This window comes from Loxodonta africana, chromosome 1, assembly GCF_030014295.1.
Source record: "Loxodonta africana isolate mLoxAfr1 chromosome 1, mLoxAfr1.hap2, whole genome shotgun sequence".
Taxonomy (NCBI): domain Eukaryota; kingdom Metazoa; phylum Chordata; class Mammalia; order Proboscidea; family Elephantidae; genus Loxodonta; species Loxodonta africana.
The window spans coordinates 70,184,983-70,203,844 of record NC_087342.1 but is presented as its reverse complement, the minus strand read 5'-3'; the positions used below and the strand labels follow the sequence as shown (position 1 = coordinate 70,203,844).

General features: G+C 41.2%; 2 protein-coding genes across 7 annotated transcripts in view; one reads left to right on the top strand and one right to left on the bottom strand.

The window, feature by feature from the left end:
- Window positions 1–18,862, top strand: part of LOC104846471 (cytidine monophosphate-N-acetylneuraminic acid hydroxylase) — a 499,820-nt gene that overhangs the window by 343,886 nt on the left and 137,072 nt on the right. The window contains exon 1 of one of the 6 annotated variants that reach the window (XM_023555755.2): window positions 9,511–9,864. The exons of 4 other annotated variants lie outside the window; for them this stretch is intronic. The gene's annotated coding sequence lies outside the window, so the exon portion shown is untranslated. Of the gene's footprint in view, window positions 1–9,510; window positions 9,865–18,862 lie in introns of those variants that run through there. One more of the 6 variants, XM_064281582.1, reaches the window with a different exon arrangement.
- On the bottom strand, window positions 3,601–4,196 carry LOC100676248 (astrocytic phosphoprotein PEA-15-like). The gene has a single exon (XM_064281591.1). It carries the CDS (start codon window positions 4,170–4,172, stop codon window positions 3,774–3,776), a length of 399 nt encoding a protein of 132 aa, XP_064137661.1. The 5' UTR covers window positions 4,173–4,196; the 3' UTR covers window positions 3,601–3,773.

Here is an 18,862-nt window from a genome sequence, read left to right as displayed (position 1 = left end):
ACAATCAACACCCACAGAAGTAGCAGTCAAGAAATCAAAAGATGCATCGCATTGGGCGAATCTGCTGAAAAAGACCTTTAAAATGTTGAAAAACAAACATGTCATCTTGAAGACTAAGGAACTGACTTGAGGTCACCTAACAACAGCAACAGAAGGGGTTAGAATTCTGACATATTCTGGGGGGACACAATTCAATCCATAACAAAAAAAAGGCCAAAAGGCCAACCTAAGTTTGTAACAACCTAAATGGGTAACAAGTGTGAGGGGGGCGTCCTTTTTCTTGAAGTGCTGTTCATTTTGTATCCAGCTGGTGGAGGCTGGCCTTTCTCTGTTGGACTTTGGCCATGCTGCGTGCAGAGCATCTATGCCTGGCTCACACTTTAGGTAATGAGAGTTTGGGGGACTCCACGTGCTCTATTGAGATCTATGGGTGGCACTTGACTACTAAGATAATGGTTGGCATTTGGGTTTGAAATGGTATCATGGAAGAAAGGCCTGGTGATCTGATTCCATTAAGATTACAGGCAGCCATACTCATGTACAGGAAGACTCAACATTGTGAAAATGTCAGTTCTACCCGGAGAGATCTGCAGATACAATGCAATCCTGATCAAATACCAGCAGCATTCTTTAACAAGATGGAAAAATGAATCACCAACTTTATATGGAAAGGAAAGAGGGCCCAGGTAAGCAAAGCATTACTGAAGAAAAAGAACAAAGTAGGAGGCCTCATGTTACCTAATCTCAGAACCTACTATACAGCCATGGTAATGGAAATAGCCTGGTACTTCTACAATGACAGGCACATGGACCAATGGAACAGAATCGAGAACCCAGATGTAATCTACTTACCTATGGTCAGCTGATCTTTGACAAAGGACCAAAATCCATTAAATGGGGAAAAGACTGTCTTTTTAGCAAATGGTGCAGCAAAACTGGATGTCCATCTGTAAGTAAACGAAACAGGACCCAAAACTCACACCATACGTAAAAACTAACTTAAAATGGATCAAAGATCTAAATAGAAAACCTAAAACAATTAATATCTTGGAAGAAAAAATAGGGACAATGCTAGGGGCCATAATATGTGGCATAAATACAATACAGACCATAACTAACAATGTACAACCGCTAGAAGAATAACTAGATAACTGGGAGCTTCTAAAAATGAAACGCTTATGCTCATCAAAAGACTTCACCAACAGAGTAAAAAGAGAGCCTACAGACTGGGAAAAAAATTTTGGCTACGACATATCCGACAAGGTCTAAGCTCTCAGAATACTTCAAGACTTCAACAATAAAAAGACAAATAATTCAATTAAAAAATGAGCAAAAGATATGAACAGGCACTTCACAAGACATTCAGGTGGCTTACAGACACATAAGGAAATGCTCCTGATCATTAGCCATTAAAGAAATGCAAATCAAAACTACAGTGAGACACCATCCCATCCCAACATCACAAGCACTAACTAAAACCAAAACAAAACAGAAAATAACAAATGTTGGAGAGGTTGCAGGGAGATTGGACTCTTATGCACTGCTGGGGGGAATGTAAAATGGTATAACCACTGTGGAAAATGATATGGTGCCTCCTTAAAAAGCTAGAAAAATACCATATGATCCAGCAATCCCATTTTTAGGAATATACCCTAGAGAAATAAGAGCTGTCATGTGAATAGACATATATACACCCATGTTCATTGCAGCATTATTCACAATAGCAAAAAGATGGAAAAAACCTAAGTGCCCATCAACAGATGAATGGATAAACAAACTATGGTACATACACACAATGGAATACTACACAACAATAAAGAACAATGATGAATCTGCAAAACATCTCATGACATGGATGACTCTGGAGGGCATTATGCCGAGTGAAATAAGTCAATCACAAAAAGACAAATATTGTAAGAGGCCACTCTTATAAGAACCCAAGAAAAGGTTTACACACAGAAAAAAACAATCTTTGTTGGTTACAATGGAGGGGAAGAATGGAGAGGGGAAATTACTAACTAGATAGTAGACAAGTGTTAACTTTGGTAAAGGCAAAGACAACACACAATACTGTGGAAGTCAGAACAACTTGACCAAGGCAAAGTCATAGAAGCTTTCTAGATACATCCCAACACCTTGAGGGACTGAGTTACTGGGTCTGAGGATTGAGAACTATGGTCTCAGGGAATATCTACATCAATTAGCATAACATAGTTCAAAAGGAAAGTGTCCTACATCCTACCTTGGTGAGTAGTATCTGGGATCTTAAAAGATGCAAGCGGCCATCTAAGATACATCTATTGGTCCCACCCCATCCAAAGTGAAGAAGAACAAAAAAAGACATAAGGGAAATATTAGTCCAGGTGATTAATGGACCACATGACCCACAACCTCTGCCAGTCTGAGCCCCACAGAACTAGGTGGTGCCCAGCTATCACCCCCAACTGCTCTGATAGGGATCACAACAGAGGGTCCAGGACAGAGCAGGAGAAAAATGTAGAACAAAATTCAAATTCACAAAAAAATGACCAGACTTACTGGAGGAATCCCAAGGCTATGGCCCCCAGGCACACCCACCCCTCTTTTTTTTTTTTTTTACAGCACAATCAATCACCTTTATTCCAGGGTTAGAACACACTGCAGACAGGAGCCAAGGATAGGAGAAATTTCACAACAGTACAGGGGTGGAAGGGCAGGTTAGTCATTTTTTTTTTTTTAAGATTATTTTACCCCACAGAGAAACTACGAGGCTCTGCTGAAGTGACCCTGTCTCTTCTCCCATCCCATCCTCTTCTCTCCTCACAGGAAGGCTCTTTATTCTTTCACATGCTCATTCTCTGATTGGGTCTCCCTCTCTCTCAAACAGATCCCAAGCGGAAGAAAAGTTCACATTCATTTCTCCTCTCAATACTACAAGTATCTCCTCTCTCTCCTTAAGGGAGAAGCCAGGCAGGGCTGGGAAAACTTGGGAAGGTCCTTTAAGGCAAAACTGTAGTATTTGGGGTGCATGTGTTAAGGCAGGTGTCCACAGTAGTGTAGTCTCTTGGGAGCAGAGGTGGTTGTGGGGTGGGGTGGGGTGGGGAGTGTATACTGCCCAGTGCTCTGTGGGGTTTGATTTTGGGGCCAGGAAAGGATCCAGTGGTCCTCTTTCATTAGATCCCTGGCTTACACTCATCCTCAGCCCATGAGAGGGGAGCAAAAAGGGACCTGCTGGTGCCCAGGCCTTCCAACCTGAGGAACACCTGCAAATGTGAATCGTCCAGTCCCATGTAGGGGTACAAACGCTGATCTCTGCTTTTTCCTTGCCCCTCCCGGCTGGGGGTTGGGTGGCCTCTTCACCTTCCTTCCACACTGGTTTTCCTTTCATCCACCCACTTCTCATGTCTCCCCCCGCCCCACCTCAGCTCTTTGCTGTGAGAAATATTCTTTCTGTTTCCACACTTCAGAGATGTGGGGGGAGAGTGGAAGAAAGGGAAGTAGGAGGAATGTGCCAATTTCTATTTGCATAGAAATAGCCCCTCCCTCCCCTTACAGTGTGGAAATTAAGCCCTCCCTATCCCTCCCAGCCCCTGACAGGGAGGAGGAACTAGATGAGCCAGACATACAGACAGACAGAGCACGGGTACGTGCACACCCATGTGCACAGCAAGGGTGTACGGACTAGGTTAGTAAGTGGGTAGATTGGGGGGGATGGCCCTGCCCCCTCCCTCCGAGAATGAAGGAGGGGCGTGGTCCCAGGAAAGACCGACTTTCCTCCTCTTCCTCCCCCTTGCTCAGGCCTTTTTTGGTGAAGGGGCCAATTTGATGATCTCTTTCTCAGAAGGCTGCCGGATAATATCTTTGTACTTCTTGGCACTGGGGTCATGGGTTAGCTTGGCGTCCAGCTCATCGTCCTCGGAGATCTTCAGCACCCTAGTCCTATTAAAAAAAAAAAAAAAAAAAGTCCTATAGTCAACCATAATAGTGAGTAGGTCAGGAGGTCGGGAGATCTCAAACGTGTCTTTGTCCAGCTTTTTGTGGCTTTCCAGGAAATGGAACCAGGCACTGCCAGTAGTGATCTCCTTGTGCTTCTTGCCGGGGATGTGCTCCTTGCAGGCTGACTCGAGCAGCTCCAGATCTTCTAGGGCGATGTTGTTAGTCAAGTCCTGGAGGAGGGTAATGTACTCTGTCATGACGCCTCTGGGGATGAGCGATCGGGGTGCAGACACTATGGGGCCCCGAGGTTCCAAACCAGCATCTGGAGCCTCTTCTCTGGCTGCTGCTTGCTTCTGCCGCTGCCGCCGTGCCCCGCCCCCCTACCCCTTAACTCAGAGCCTTTCAGCCAGATTAGCTGTTGTGTTGTTGTTAGGTGCCGTTGAGTTGGTTCCAACTCATAGGGATCCTATGAACAACAGAACAAAGCACTGCCTGGTCCTGTGCCATCCTCACAATCATTGCTATGTTTGAACCCATTGTTGCAGCCATTGTGTCAATCCATCTTGTCCAGTGTCTTCCACTTTTTCGCTGACCCTCTACTTTACCAAGCATGTTGGCCTTCTCCAGGGACTGGTCCCTCCTGATAACATGTCCAAAGTACGTGAGGCAAAGTCTCACCATCCTTGCTTCCAAGGGCCACTCCGGCTGTATTTCTTCTGGCAGTTGATGAAGTCCGTTCAATCTTCTTCGACAACACCATGATTCAAACCACCGATTCTTTTTCCGTCTTCCTTATTCATTGTCCAGCATTCGCATGTATATGAGGCCAATGAAAATATCATGGCTTGGGTCAGGTGTACCTTAGTCCTCAAAGTCACATCTTTGCTTTTCAACACTTCAAAGAGGTCTTTTGCAACAGATTTGCCCAATGCAATACATTATTTGATTTCCTGACTGCTGCTTCTATGGACGTTGATTGTGGATTCAAGTAAAACGAAATCCCTGAAAACTTCAATCTTTTCTCCATTTATCATGATGTTGCTTATTGGTCCAGTTTTGAGGATTTTTGTTTTCTTTTTGTTGAGGCATTGTGCTGAAGTCTGTTGTCTTTGATCTTCATTTGTAAGGGCTTCAAGTCCTCTTTTGCAAGCAAGTTTGTGTCATCTGCATATTGCAGGTTGTTGAGGAGTGTTTCACCAATCCTGATGCCACATTCTTCTTCATATAGTCCAGCTTCTCGGGTTATTTGCTTAGGCTATAGATCGAATAACTATGGTGAAAGGATACAATTCTCACGCACACCTTTCTTGATTTTAAACTGTGTAGTATCCCTTTGCTCTGTTTGAATGACTGCCCCTTGGTCTACGTACAGGTTCTTCATGAGCACAATTAAGTGTTCTGGAATTTCCATTCTTTGTAGTGTTATCCATAATTTTTTATGACCCACACAGTTGAATACCTTTGCGTAGTCAATAAAACACAGGTAAACATCTTTCTGGTATTCTCTGCTTTCAGACAAGATCCGTCTGACATCAGCAATGATATCCCTCATTCCACATCTTCTTCTGAATCTGGCTTGCATTTTTGGCAGTTCCGTTTTGATGTACTGCTGCGACAGCTTTTGAATGATCTTCAGCAAAATTTTACTTGTATGTGATAGTAATGATATTGTTCGGTAATTACCACGTTCTGTTGGATCATCTTTCTTTGGAATGGGCACAAATGTGGATCTCTTTCAATTGGTTGACCAGGTAGCTGTCTTTCAAATTTCTTGAAATAGACAAGTGAGTACCTCCAGCGCTGCATCCATTTGTTGAAACATTTCAATTGGTATTCCATCAATTCCTGGAGACTTGTTTTGTCCCAATGCCTTCGGTGCAGCTTGGACTTCTTCCTTCGATACCATTGGTTCTCAATCATATGCTACTTTCTGAAATGGTTGAATGTTGACCAATTCTTTTTGTACAGTGGCTCTGTGTACTCCTTCCATCTGCTTTTGATGCTTCCTGCATCGTTCAATATTTTGCCCATAGAAACGTTCAAAAGTGCAACTACAGGCTTGAATTTTTCATTCAGTTTTTTCAGCTTGAGAAATGCCGAACATGTTCTTCCTTTTTGGTTTTCTAACTCCAGGTCTTTGCACATTTCATTATAATATTTTACTTTATTTTCTTGAGCCGACATTTGAAATCTTCTGTTCAGATCTTTTACTTCATCATTTCTTCCACTTGCTTTAGCTACTGGACGTTCAAGAGCAAGTTTCAGAGTCTCTTCTGACATCCATTTTGGTCTTTTCTTTCTTTCCTGTCTTTTTAATGACCTCTTGCATTCTTCACGTATGATGTCCTTGATGTCATTCCACAACTCGTCTGGTCTCTGGTCATTAGTGTTCAGGGCGTCAAATGTATTCTTGAGATGGTCTTCAAATCCAGGTAGGATATACTCCTAACCAGGCCTTTCTTCTGTGGCACCACTGGGTAGGTTCAAACCAACCTTTAGGTTAGTAGCCAAGAGCAAACCATTTGCACCATCTTAGTAGCCAACTGGAGCCCTGGTGGAGCAGTGATTAAGAGCTTGGCTGCTAACCAAAAGACTGGCAGTTCAAATCTATCATCCGCTCTTTGGAAACCCTGCGGGGCAGTTCTGCTGTGTCCTATAGGGTTGCTATGAGTCAGAATCGACTCGACCGCAATGGGTTTTTAACAGGTATTAGCCAAGTGCACAACATTTGAGCCACCCAGGCAGTCTCATATCATACTAAAAACAAAAACCCGTTGCTGCCAAGTCAATTCCGATCATACTAATGGGATTTAAATTTTACTTGAGTGAGTTTTTTAAAAAATTTTTATTGTGCTTTAAGTGAAAGTTTACAAATCAAGTCAGTCTCTCACACAAAAACATATACACCTTTCTACGTAGTCTCGATTACTCTCCGCCTAATGAGACAGCCCTCTCCCTCCCTCCACCCTCTCTTTTCTTGTCCATTTGGTCAGCTTCTAACCCCCTCCACCCTCTCATCTCCCCTCCAGGCAGGAGATGCCAACACAGTCTCAAGTGTCCACCTGATCCAAGAAGCTCACTCCTCACCGGCATCCCTCTCCAGCCCATTGTCCAGTCCAATCCATGTCTGAAGAGTTAGCTTTGGGAATGGTTTCTGTCCTGTGCCAACAGAAGGTCTGGGGGTCATGACCACTGGGGTCCTTCTAGTCTCGGTCAGACCATTAAGTCTGGTCTTTTTACAAGAATTTGGGGTCTGCATCCCACTGCTCTCCTGCTCCCTCAGGGGTTCTCTGTCGTGTTCCCTGTCAGGGTAGTCATCGGTTGTAGCCAGGCACCATCTAGTTCTTCTGGTCTCAAGCTGATGTAGTCTCTGGTTTATGTGGCCCTTTCTGTCTCTTGGGCTTATAATTACCTTGTGTCCTTGGTGCTCTTCATTCTCCTTTGCTCCAGGTGGGTTGAGACCAATTGATGCATCTTAGATGGCCGCTTGCTCGTGTTTAAGACCCCAGACGCCACTCTCCAAAGTGGGATGCAGAATGTTTTCTTAATAGATTTTGTTATGCCAATTGACTTAGATGTCCCCTGAAACCATGGCCCCCAAACCCCTGCCCTTGCTATGCTGGCTTTGAAGCATTCAGTTTATTCAGGAAACTTCTTTGCTTTGGGTTTAGTGCAATTGTGCTGACCTCGCTTGTAGTGTGTGTTGTCTTTCACTTCACTTAAAATAGTTCTTATCTACTAATTAGTGAATGCCCCTCTCCCACCCTCCCTCCCTCCTCCCTCTCTTAACCATCAAAGAACATTTTCTTTTCTGTTTAAACTGTTCTGGAGTTCTTAAAATAGTGGTCTTATACAATAATTGTCCTTTTGCAACTGACTAATTTCACTCAGCATAATGCCTTCCAGATTCCTCTATGTTATGAAATGTTTCAAGGATTCATCACTGTTCTTTATCTATCCATAGTATTCCATTGTGTGAATATACCATAGTTTATCCATTCATTCATTGATGGGCACCTTGGTTGCGTCCATCTTTTTGCTATTGTAAACAGTGCTGCAATGAACATGGGTGTGCATCTATCTGTTCGTGTAAAGGCTCTTATTTCTCTAGGATATATTCCAAAGAGTGGGATTGCTAGATCGTATGGCAGTTCTATTTCTCGCTTTTTAGAGGAGTGCCAAATCAATCTCCAAAGAGATTATACCATTTTACATTCCCACCAGCAGTGTATAAGTGTTCCAGTCTCTCCACAGCCTCTCCAACATTTATTATTTTGTGTTTTCTGGATTAATGCCAGCCTTGTTGGAGTGAGATGGAATCTCATTGTATTTTTGATTTGAGTTTCTCTAATGGCTAGTGATCATGAGCATTTCCTCATGTATCTGTTAGCTACCCGAATGTCTTCGTTAGTGAGGTGTCTATTCATATCTTTTGCCCATTTTTTAATTGGGTTGTTTGTCTTTTTGTAGCTGAGTTTTTGCAGTATCATGTAGATTTTAGAGATTAGGCGCTGATTGGAAATGTCATAGCTAAAAAATTTTTCCCAGTCTGTAGGTAACCTTTTTATTCTTTTGGTGAAGTCTTTGGATGAGCTCCCCGTTATCTAGTTTCTTTCCTGCATTGTTAGTAATGTTTTGTACACTGTTTATGCCATGTATTAGGGCTCTGAACGTTGTCCCTATTTTTTCTTCCTTGATCTTTATCATTTTAGATTTTATATTTAAGTCTTTGATCCATTTTGAGCTCATTTTTGTGCATGGTGTGAGATATGGGTCTTGTTTCATTTTTTTACGGATGGATATCCAGTTATGCCAGCACCATTTGTCAAACAGCCGACCTTTTAGTAAGCAGCCATAGTACTTAACCACTACACCACCAGGGCTTCCAGAGTCTAGTTTTAATAGTCTCCATTTAATCATATATCCTTTATTTTTCATAGTTGCCCTGGAAATGTATATCCTATATTTTGCTGAGAAAAATGATTTCTCCCTTATCGTCAAAATTCCTGACCTTAAGTCTGACACACAGGAAGTTGGAATATTCTCTTTGATGTTTTCTCGATAGGAAGCATCCACTAGGAAGAAGAGTGCCAAGAAATACCTTTACTGCATTATAAGTTATGGTCTCCAGATTTAAAACTTGGATACAAAGCCTGCCCATTTGAACAGTGTCTATCTTTCTTGAAAGTGCCACACTGAAGACAGTCTTTAATTGTTATTCAATGTCATATATTCTTCATTGAATTTAGCTCTGGAAGCCTATACATTCTTTTTTCTTCTTCTTCTTCACAATTTTACATTTACCTTCTGCTCGTGGAAATTCTATTCAGACTTATACAATATTTACCCCCTTTCCAAGTAAAAATCCTACTTCATTACATAAGCAATTAAATTCTAGGTAGTTTGAAGACTAGAAATGGGATAGGCTTTATAAGGAAATGAAATTTAACATTCATGCCATTGTCTTCATGGTGTGAAATAAGGAGGAACAAACAAGTTCCCTGGCCTGACAAACACTTATCTTACTCAAATGCCAGATCCCTGCCCTGTGCATCACAGCTAGGTGTAACAGGTGTCTTTGTCCTTGAACTCTAACAGATGGAAAAGAGGAACCAAGAGAACTAGCCTCAAACTTCTGCTTCTTGAGGCTTCAACTCTGCAATGTAAACAAAATTCTTTGCCCCTGTCCATCTTCCCTCACTGTGTCAACAACAGGACACGTCTGTATCCTCACTTTAGTTCCTCCAGTACACACTGGCCTGGATCCAATCCCAGATTGGTTACAGTCATCCGGGGAGTGGGTGTTTGACTACTGGAAGGTGGCGTGGTAAATTTCGACAGGAGCCAAGTGTCGCAATACAGGAAGAGAATGTGATGGGGCGTCCATTGTCATCCAAGCGTGTTTCAGGAGAAGTTGCTAATGTTTCAGGAAGAGGGAAACTGAATAAGGTAATGTGCTTTATTGATGTTGACTTGTTTGGAAAATAATAATATGAGTTTATTTGGCCTTAAATATTTACTTCTTCCAGCCACACATTAATTTTTTTTAAACTGTGGTTCAAAATTAGTGATAAGGATTGCATTGATATTAATATAGCCAATCTTGCTCTTTTTGATCAATGTATCCATGGTATAACCTTTTCCATCCTTTTACTTTCAACCTGCCTCTGCTGTATTAGAAGTGAATTTCTTATAGACAGCGTATTGTTGAATCATTTTTTTTTAATCCCCTCTGCCAATTTCTGTCTTTTAATTGATGTATTCAGACTATTTGCATATAAGGTAATTATTGATATGTTAGGGCTTACATCTGCCATTTTATTTTTTGTTTTCTGTTTGTTTCCTTGATTTCTCATTCCTCTGTTTCTCTTTTTTGCCTTCCTACAGGCTTCTTAAACATCTTGTAGGGCTCCCTCCTGACTTGTTTGTCATGCTATGTTTTTTAGTTGCAAGGAGTAGGACCTGGGAAGAATGGAGCTATTCTATCTTAGCCATAACTGGAAGTCCTTGAGCATTTTTTTTTTTTTTTTAATATAAGAAGAAGCTTCCCAAATATTCTATAACAGCAAGTAGATGGATTTGCCCAGAACTCATAATGACAGGTGGGGGTGATGCTACATAATGCCACACAACAGAGTATCATTTCATTTCAGGGATTTACTCCAAGTTTTCCAGTTACTACTATAATAAAAAAAAATTTTTTTTTTTTTTTTTACTATAATCAGTAAGGAACCCTGGGTGGTGCACTGGTTAAGCGCTCAGCTGTTAACAGAAAGGTCAGCGGTTCGAACCCACCAGCTGTCCTCTGGAGAAAAGATTGGGCAATCTGCTTTTGTAAAGATTACAGCCTTGGAAACTTCATGGCGCAGTTTTACCCTGTCCTATAGACAGTGGCATCACTAGGGTTGGTGTCACCCAGTACAGTAACTCATGGTTTCACCCCCCATGCTAATTAACACAATTTTGTACCTAAAACATCAGAAAATTTGACAAATTTAGTGACTATAAAAACAGCAGCAGCAATGAAAACAACAGCGCTTGCTTGCAGCGTGTGCAGACCAGTGTGCAGACTAAACCACGTGATTCTAAGCATCGTTGTAATTGGGTAATAATGACAGCTGTGACCAGAGTGCATTAAACCTGTTGGCATCAAGGAGATTCCAACTCATAGCAACCCTATAGGACAGAGTAGAACTGCCCATACAGTTTCCAAGGGGCTCCTGGTGGATTTGAACTGCTGACCTTTTGATTAGCAGACGAACTCTTAACTACTATGCCACCAGGCTTTTTAGAATGTTTAGAAAGTAAATTAGCATGGAGTTTTAGCCTTGTAGGTATATTGACATGTGTAAGCTGGGCTTACAAAAGATGGTTTCCTGGTTATAAGTAACTACTGGGATAATTTTATAAAAAATAATAAATTTCTACTGAAACACGGAACAGAAATTTTATAGACAGTCATTTTGGCGTCACTTTCTTTGACAGAGTTACCTGGTGTAGTCCGCTGCCCCACACTGCTTTTAGTGACGCCACTGGCTATAACAAGTCGGTGTGGGTGTGGGGAAGGAAATACAACCATTTTTGTTTACAGGTAAAACATGGATAAATATTACCAGAACTAGGTGAATTCTAAATTTTTATTCAGATTTTGTAAATGTAGACAGTTTTTAAATCCTTTGTTTTCAATAGAAATTGAATGACAAACGTGGAAGAACTCTATGTGGAGCAGAGAGGGCTGTCTAGTGCTTGGGGCAGTAGGCTAGTTGTTTAGGGTTGAATTGTGTCCCCCCCAAAAAAGATATGTTGAAGTCCAAAACCCCAGTCTCTTGTGAATGTGACTTTATTTGGAAGTAGGATCTTTGCAGATGTAATTAGTTAAGTCAACATGAGGTCATACTGGAGTAGGCTGGGCTGTAATCCAGTATGACTGGTGTCCCCTTACAAAGAGGAGGAGACCCATAGACAGAGGCACAGACTGAAAATGGTCATTGTGAAAGTGAAGGCAGAGATTGGAGTTACGCTGCCACAAACCAACAAACGCCTGGGGCCACCAGAACCTAGAAGAGGCAAGGGTAGATTCCACCTCTATAGCCTTCAGATGGATCATGGTCTTGCTGACACCTTGGCTTCTCGAGCCTCCAGAACTGTAAGAAAATACATTTCTCTTGCCTTAAGCCATCCAGCTTGTGGTAATTTGTTACAGCAGCCCTAGGAAACTAATACAGAAGCTTAGCTTTGTGTCTGGCACATAGCAATGGTTCAGTATCATTGTTAACGGAGGAAGACTACTGCCTTAGTTATCTAGTGCTGCTATAACAGAAATACCACAAGTGAATGGCTTTAACAATGCGAAATTTATTCTTTCACAGTTTAGGAGGCTGAAAGTCGGAATTCAGGGAGTCAGCTCCAGGGGAAGGTTGTCTCTGTCTGTTGTCTCTGGGGAATGTCCTTGTCATTAATCTTCCCCAGATGAAGAACTTCTCAACACAGGGACCCTGGGTCCAAAGGACGTGCTATTCTCCTGGCTCTTTTTTCTTGGTGGCATGAGGTTGCCCTGTCTCTCTGCTCATTTCTCTATTTTATATCTCAAAAGTGATATTGATTTAGGACACAACCTAATCTTGTAGATGGAGTCCTGCCTCATTAACATAACTACCGCTAATCCCACCTCACTGACATCATAGAGGTAAGATTTGCAACACCGAGGAGAATCACATCAGATGACAAAATGGCGGACAATCACACAATACTAGGAATCATGGATTAGTCATGTTGACACATTTTGGGGGGACGTATTTCAATCCATTACAATTACTGAGTTGCAACTTTGCATATTCTTCCAGTAGAAGAGACTAGTATTTCTGTGGTAGAGTCAACTCCACATTATTTATGATATTGGAGAAGGATTACGGGAAGAAGAAAGGTCCTCTACAAATTATATTAAAACTACATAGTATTTCAACTTGGAAGCATCTATTTTTTTCTCACGATTCTGACTTATAGTGACCCTATAGGATTGAGTAGAACTGCTCCAGAAGGTTTCTAAGGCTTTAATCTTCCCAAGAGCAGACTGCCACATCTTTCTCCTGTAGAGTGGCTGGTGGGTTTGACTGCTGACCTTTTGGTTATCAGTTGAGAGCTTTAACTGCTGTGCTACCAGGACTCCCCAAAAAGCATTGAACTGATACAAAAATGTAAAAAGTAGAAAGTGAAATTCTCCTATAATTTTACATCCCCTCCCCATGATTTGGGGCTTATTCTTTCAGATTTCTTCATGTGCATATGAAAATGCAATTTTTAGGCAAAAATGAATCACATTATTCATACTTTTTCATGTTTCTCTCACCAGTATATCTTGGCATCCTTTCCATATTATTACACATGCAGTACCAGTGATCATCGAGTCAGCTTTACTAGTGGCAACCTCAGGTGTGTCAGAGTAGAGCTGTTCTCCACAGGGTTTTCAGTGGCTGATTTCTTGGAAGTAGATTGCTGCGGCTTTCTTTCAAGGCACCTCTGGGTGCACTCCAATCTCCAACCTTTTGGTTAGCAACAAAGCACGTTAACGTTTTGCATCACCCAGGGATTTCTCATTATATATACAGGGGCCTCATTATTTTAAAATACGGCACAATGTTTCAGTGTTTGAATATACCATAGTTTTTTAGCTAAGCCCCTTTTGATGGACATTTGGGCTAATGCCCATGTAAAGTTATCATAAATGATATGACATTAAATAAAATCTATGTTTTAGAGAAGAGTGCTACTTTATCCACTTCTTTAGAAGAAATGATAAAAGCATTAAAAAGGTGGTGGTGGGGGGGAATAGTTAGTTTCCCTGAACTAAGCTACTTAATTTGGAAAAGGACTCCTTCCATACGGTTAATGTACTCAACTGCTAACGGGAAAGTTGCAGGTTCAAGTCCATCCAAAAATACCTCAGAAGAAAGGCCTGGCAATCTACTTCTGAAAAATCAGCCCTCGAAAACCCTCTGAAGCCCAATTCTATTCTGACATACATGGGGTCACCATGAGTTGGAATTGACTTGATGCCAATTGGTTAATCTAGAAATATGGGCTGAGGGGCTTTGTGTCACTTCACAGTTACAACAAAGTGCAGCTCCTGGGCCTAGTCAAATTAAGACTACCAGCCAATTAGAATTTCAATTTTAGGAGAGAATTGAAATAAAAGAGACATGTTCAAACTTAAAAGTGTTCTTGAAAAAGTTTGGGCAGTGATTGGCAACCCCTTAGAAATTTGACTGTATTGTATGGGCCTTGTTCGGATCCTGACGTGAAGCAAAACTACGCATAAGACAATTGGGGAAATTTGCCACTGACTGGATATTTGACGATATTCGGGAATTTTTAACAAATGTGTTTAGCTTGATGTCTTAGTTATCTAGTGCTGCTATAACAGAAATACTGCAAGTGGATGGATTTAACAAACAAAAATTTATTTTCTCCCAGTTTTGGAGGCTAGAAGTTGGAATTCAGGGTTCCAGCTCTAGGGGAAGGCTTTCTCTATTACCTCTGGAGGAAGGTCCTTGGCTCCTCAACTCCTGCTTCCTGGTACTTTGGAGATCTCCATGTGGCTTGGCATCTGTCTTCCCCCATCTCTGCCCGCTTGCTTGTTTAATCTTTTATATCTCAAGAGAAATTGACTCAAGATACACCCTACACTAATCCTTTCTCATTAACAACCCATTTCCAAATATAACCACAGGCAAAAACCAAAAAAAAAAAGAAAAACCAAACCTGTTGCCGTTGAGTCGATTCTAACTTGTAGGGACCATATAGGGCAGAGTAGAACTGCCCCATAAGGTTTCCAAAGAGCTACTGGTGGATTGGAACTGCTAACCTTTTGGTTGGCAGCCGAGTTCTTTAACCACTGCACCTCCAATGCTCCACCACAGGCATAGAGGTTAGGATTTACAACACATATTTTGGGGGGACATAATTTAATCCATAATATTTGGTAATGATATTGTGGTTACGTTTATTTAAAAAACAAAACATTGCTGTCAAGTCTATTTTGACTCTTGGCACCCCCTGTGTGTCAGAGTAGAACTCTGTTCCATAGAGTTTTTAGTGACTATAATCTTACAAAAGTAGATCGTCAGGCCTTCTGTGCCACAGCTTGGTGGATTTGAACCACCAACCTTTTGGTTAGTAGCTGAGAGCAAACTGTTTGTACTGCCCAAGAACTCCCATGTTTATTTAGAGTCCTTCTATTTTAAAGATACATACTGTTTTAAAGATATATATCTGGGCTTGGCTTTAGAATCATCCAAAGCCTGGCAGGAAAAAATTACAGTTGAGTGTGTGTGTGTGTGTGTGTGTGTGTGTGTGTGTGTGGATTTCAGGGAGAAGTCAGGTTGGGGTGGGAGGTAGGGATGAATTGTTGAAGTTGGGTCAAGGGAGTTTATTGTACCATTCTCTTTACTTTTGTATGTTGTAAAATTTTCTACAGTAAGTTGAGGAAAAAAAAAAAACCAGAAACTCAAATTCAATAACTATTTCTACCGGAGTGGAGAAAAGTTGTGAAAGGACGTTGGATGGGAAGAAGGTACTTTTTCAGGGTTGGCTGATCTTACTAAAGGAAGCTTTTATTCCTGGCCTTAGTCCAGGAGTGAGAAGTTTTTATTCCTAAGGTTACTGACTCATAAAAGGAAAATAACTCAAGTTAAGATGTAAGTTCTTAATTTTTATGATTTTTTGGGGGGAAGAAACAGAAAGAATTAACTTTAACAATTCAAAAAAGAAATCACAGAATTTGAATCACTAAGTAATAATAATAATAATAAGTTGATGCCTTTGAATAAAAAGTCATCTTTTTTTCCCCCTGGTTGCTTAGCGTTCATTTCCTTTTCCTAGCAGCTCTGCCAATTTCCCAACTCTTCTTCCTATCTTGTGTGGTCTTGATGAAAGAGTAAACCCAGCAGTCCGCTTCTTACTTCACAAGTTCCTCCCCGCCACGACCTTGTAGAGCAAGCTGTCTTTTGAGGCTTTGAAAAATGCTTTATCCCAGCAGCAACATACACGACCAAGCTGTTCCTGCTCAGAAACCAGCTCCTGCTTTCTTGCCCCTGGTGGCACAGTGGTTAAGAGCTTGGCTGCTAACCAGGAGGATGGCAGTTGGAATGCACCAGCCACCCCTTGGAAATCCTATGAGCCAGTTTTACTCTGTCCTATAAGGTTGCTATGAGTCAGAAATGACTTCATGGCAGTGGGTTTGTTTGTTTTTTTCTTTTTTTGGTTCTGGCCCCTAGAGTTATCCTGGATCCCACCCATTTCCAAGGCAAGTTCTCTTGACTTTCCTATTTGTTCTTAGAGCTACCAATTTCCTTACAATAGCCTCTCTTTCCCCCACACGTCTGTCGGTTTGTCCTACTGTGGGGGCTTGTGTGTTGCTGTGATGCTGGAAGCTATGCCACTGGTATTCAAATACCAGCAGAGTCACCCATGATGGACAGGTTTCAGCTGAGATTCCAGACTAAGACAGACTAGGAAGAAGGACTGAGCAATCTACTTCTGAAAAGAGTTAGCCAGTGAAAATCTTATGAATAGCAGTGGAACAGTGTGTATAATACAGTGCCAGAAGATGAGCCTCTCAAGTTGGAAGGCATTCAAATACGACTGGGGAAGAGCTGCCTCCTCAAAGTAGAGTTGACCTTAATGACATGGATGGGGTCAAGCTTTTGGGACCTTCATTTGCTAATGTGGCATGATTCAAAATGAGAAGAAACAGTTGCAAACATCTCTTAATAATCAGAACGTGGAATGTACGAAGTATAAATCTAGGAAAACTGGGAATTGTCAAAAAAGAAATGGAACATAAAGATTGATATCCTAGGCATTAGTGAGCTGAAATGGACTGGTACTGATCATTTTGAATTGGACAATCATATGGTACTATGCTGGGAATGGCAACTTGAAGAGGAATGGCGTTGCATTCATCGTCAAAAGGAACATTTCAAGACCTGTCCTGAAGTACAATGCTGTCAGTGATAGGATAATATCCATATGCTTACAAGGAAGACCAGTTAATACGACTGTTATTCAAATTTACACACCAACCACTGAGGCCGAAGATGAAGAAATTGAAGATTTTTACCAACTTCTGCAGTCTGAAATTGATCAAACACTCATTCGGTATGCACTGATAACTACTGATGATTGGAATTCGAAAGTTGGAAACAATGAAGGATCAGCAGTTGGAAAATATGGCCTTGGTGATAGAAACAATGCCTGAGAACACATGATTGAAACTTGCAAGACCAATGATTTCTTCACTGTAAATACCTTTTTTCACCAACATAAATGGTGACTATATATGTGGACCTTTCCAGGTAGAATACACAGGAATCAAATCAACTACATCTGTGGAAAGAGACGATAGGAAAACTCAATATCATCAGTAGGAACAAGGCCAGGAGCCAACTGTGGATCAGACCATGAATTAGTCTGATTCAGAAGAGCCAAAGTACGACTTTGAGCATATTCCACCTGAATTTAGAGACCATCTCAAGAATGGATTTGACGCATTGAACACTAATGACCAAAGACCAGACAAGTTATGGAATGACATCGAGAACATCATGAAGAAAGCAAGAGGTCATTAAAAAGACAGGAAAGGAAAAACCTAAATGGATGTCAGAAGAGACTCTGAAGCTTGCTCTTTGACATTGAGTAGCTAAAGCAAAAGGAAAAAATGATGAAGTAAAAGAGCTGAACAGAAGACTTCAAAGGGCTGCTCAAGAAGACAAAGTAAAGTATTATGATGACATGTGCAAAGACCTGGAGATAGAAAGCCAAAAGGGAAGAGCATGCTCGGCATTTCTCAAGCTGAAAGAACTGAAGAAAAAATTTAAGCCTTGAGTTGCAATACTGAAGAATTCTACAGGGAAAATATTAAATGATGCAGAAAGTATCCAAAGAAGATGGAATTAACACACAGAGTCATTATACCAAAAAGAATTGACCTGGAAGAGATCTATATTTATGCCTATCCCCAAGAAAGGTGATCTAACTGAATGTAGAAATTATAGAATAATATCATTAACATCACACGGTAGCAAAATTTTGCTGAAGATCATTCAAAAAAGGCTAGAGCAGTACAACAATAGGGAACTGCCAGAAATTCAAGCCATATTCAGAAGAGGACTGGAACCAGGGATATCACTGCTGAGGTCAGGTGGATCCTGACTGAAACCACAGAATACCAGAGAGATGTTTACCTGTGTTTTATTGGCAATGCTAAGGCATTCACTTGTGTGGATCGTAATAAATTGTGGATAACGTTGTGGCGAATGAGAATCTAGAACCTCTAATTGTGCTCATGAGTAATCTGTACATGGATCAAGATGCAGTCGTTCAAACAGATCAAAGGGATATTGCGTGGTTTAAAGTTAGGAAAGGTGTGTGTCAGGGTTATATCCTTTCACCATACCTATTCAACCTGTATGCTGAGCAAATAATCTGAGAAAGGTGGACTGTATGAAGAAGAACATGGGATCAGGTTTGGAAGAAGACTCATTAACGACCTGTGTTATGGAGATGACACAACGTTGCTTGCTAAAAGTGAAGACAACTTAAGTACTTATTGATGAAGATCAAAGACCACAGCCTTCAGTATGGATTATGCCCCAACATAAAGAAAACAAAAATCCTCACAATGGGACCAAAAAGCAACATCATGACAAACAGAGAAAAGACTGAGGTTGTCAAGGATTTTATTTTGCTTGGATCCACAATCAATGCCCATGGAAGTAGCCGTCAAGAAATCAAATGACTCATTACATTGGGAAAATCTGCTGCAAAAGACCTCTTTAAAATGTTGAAAAGCAAAGACGTCACCTTGAGGAGTAAGGTGTGCCTGACCCAAACCATGGTGTTTTCAATCACCTCATATGCATGCCAAAGCTGGACAATGAATAAAGAAGAC

Coding starts and splice junctions, on each gene's coding strand:
- LOC100676248 (XM_064281591.1), bottom strand. CDS start 4,172: ATGACAGAGTACATTACCCTCCTCCAGGACTTGACTAACAACATCGCC.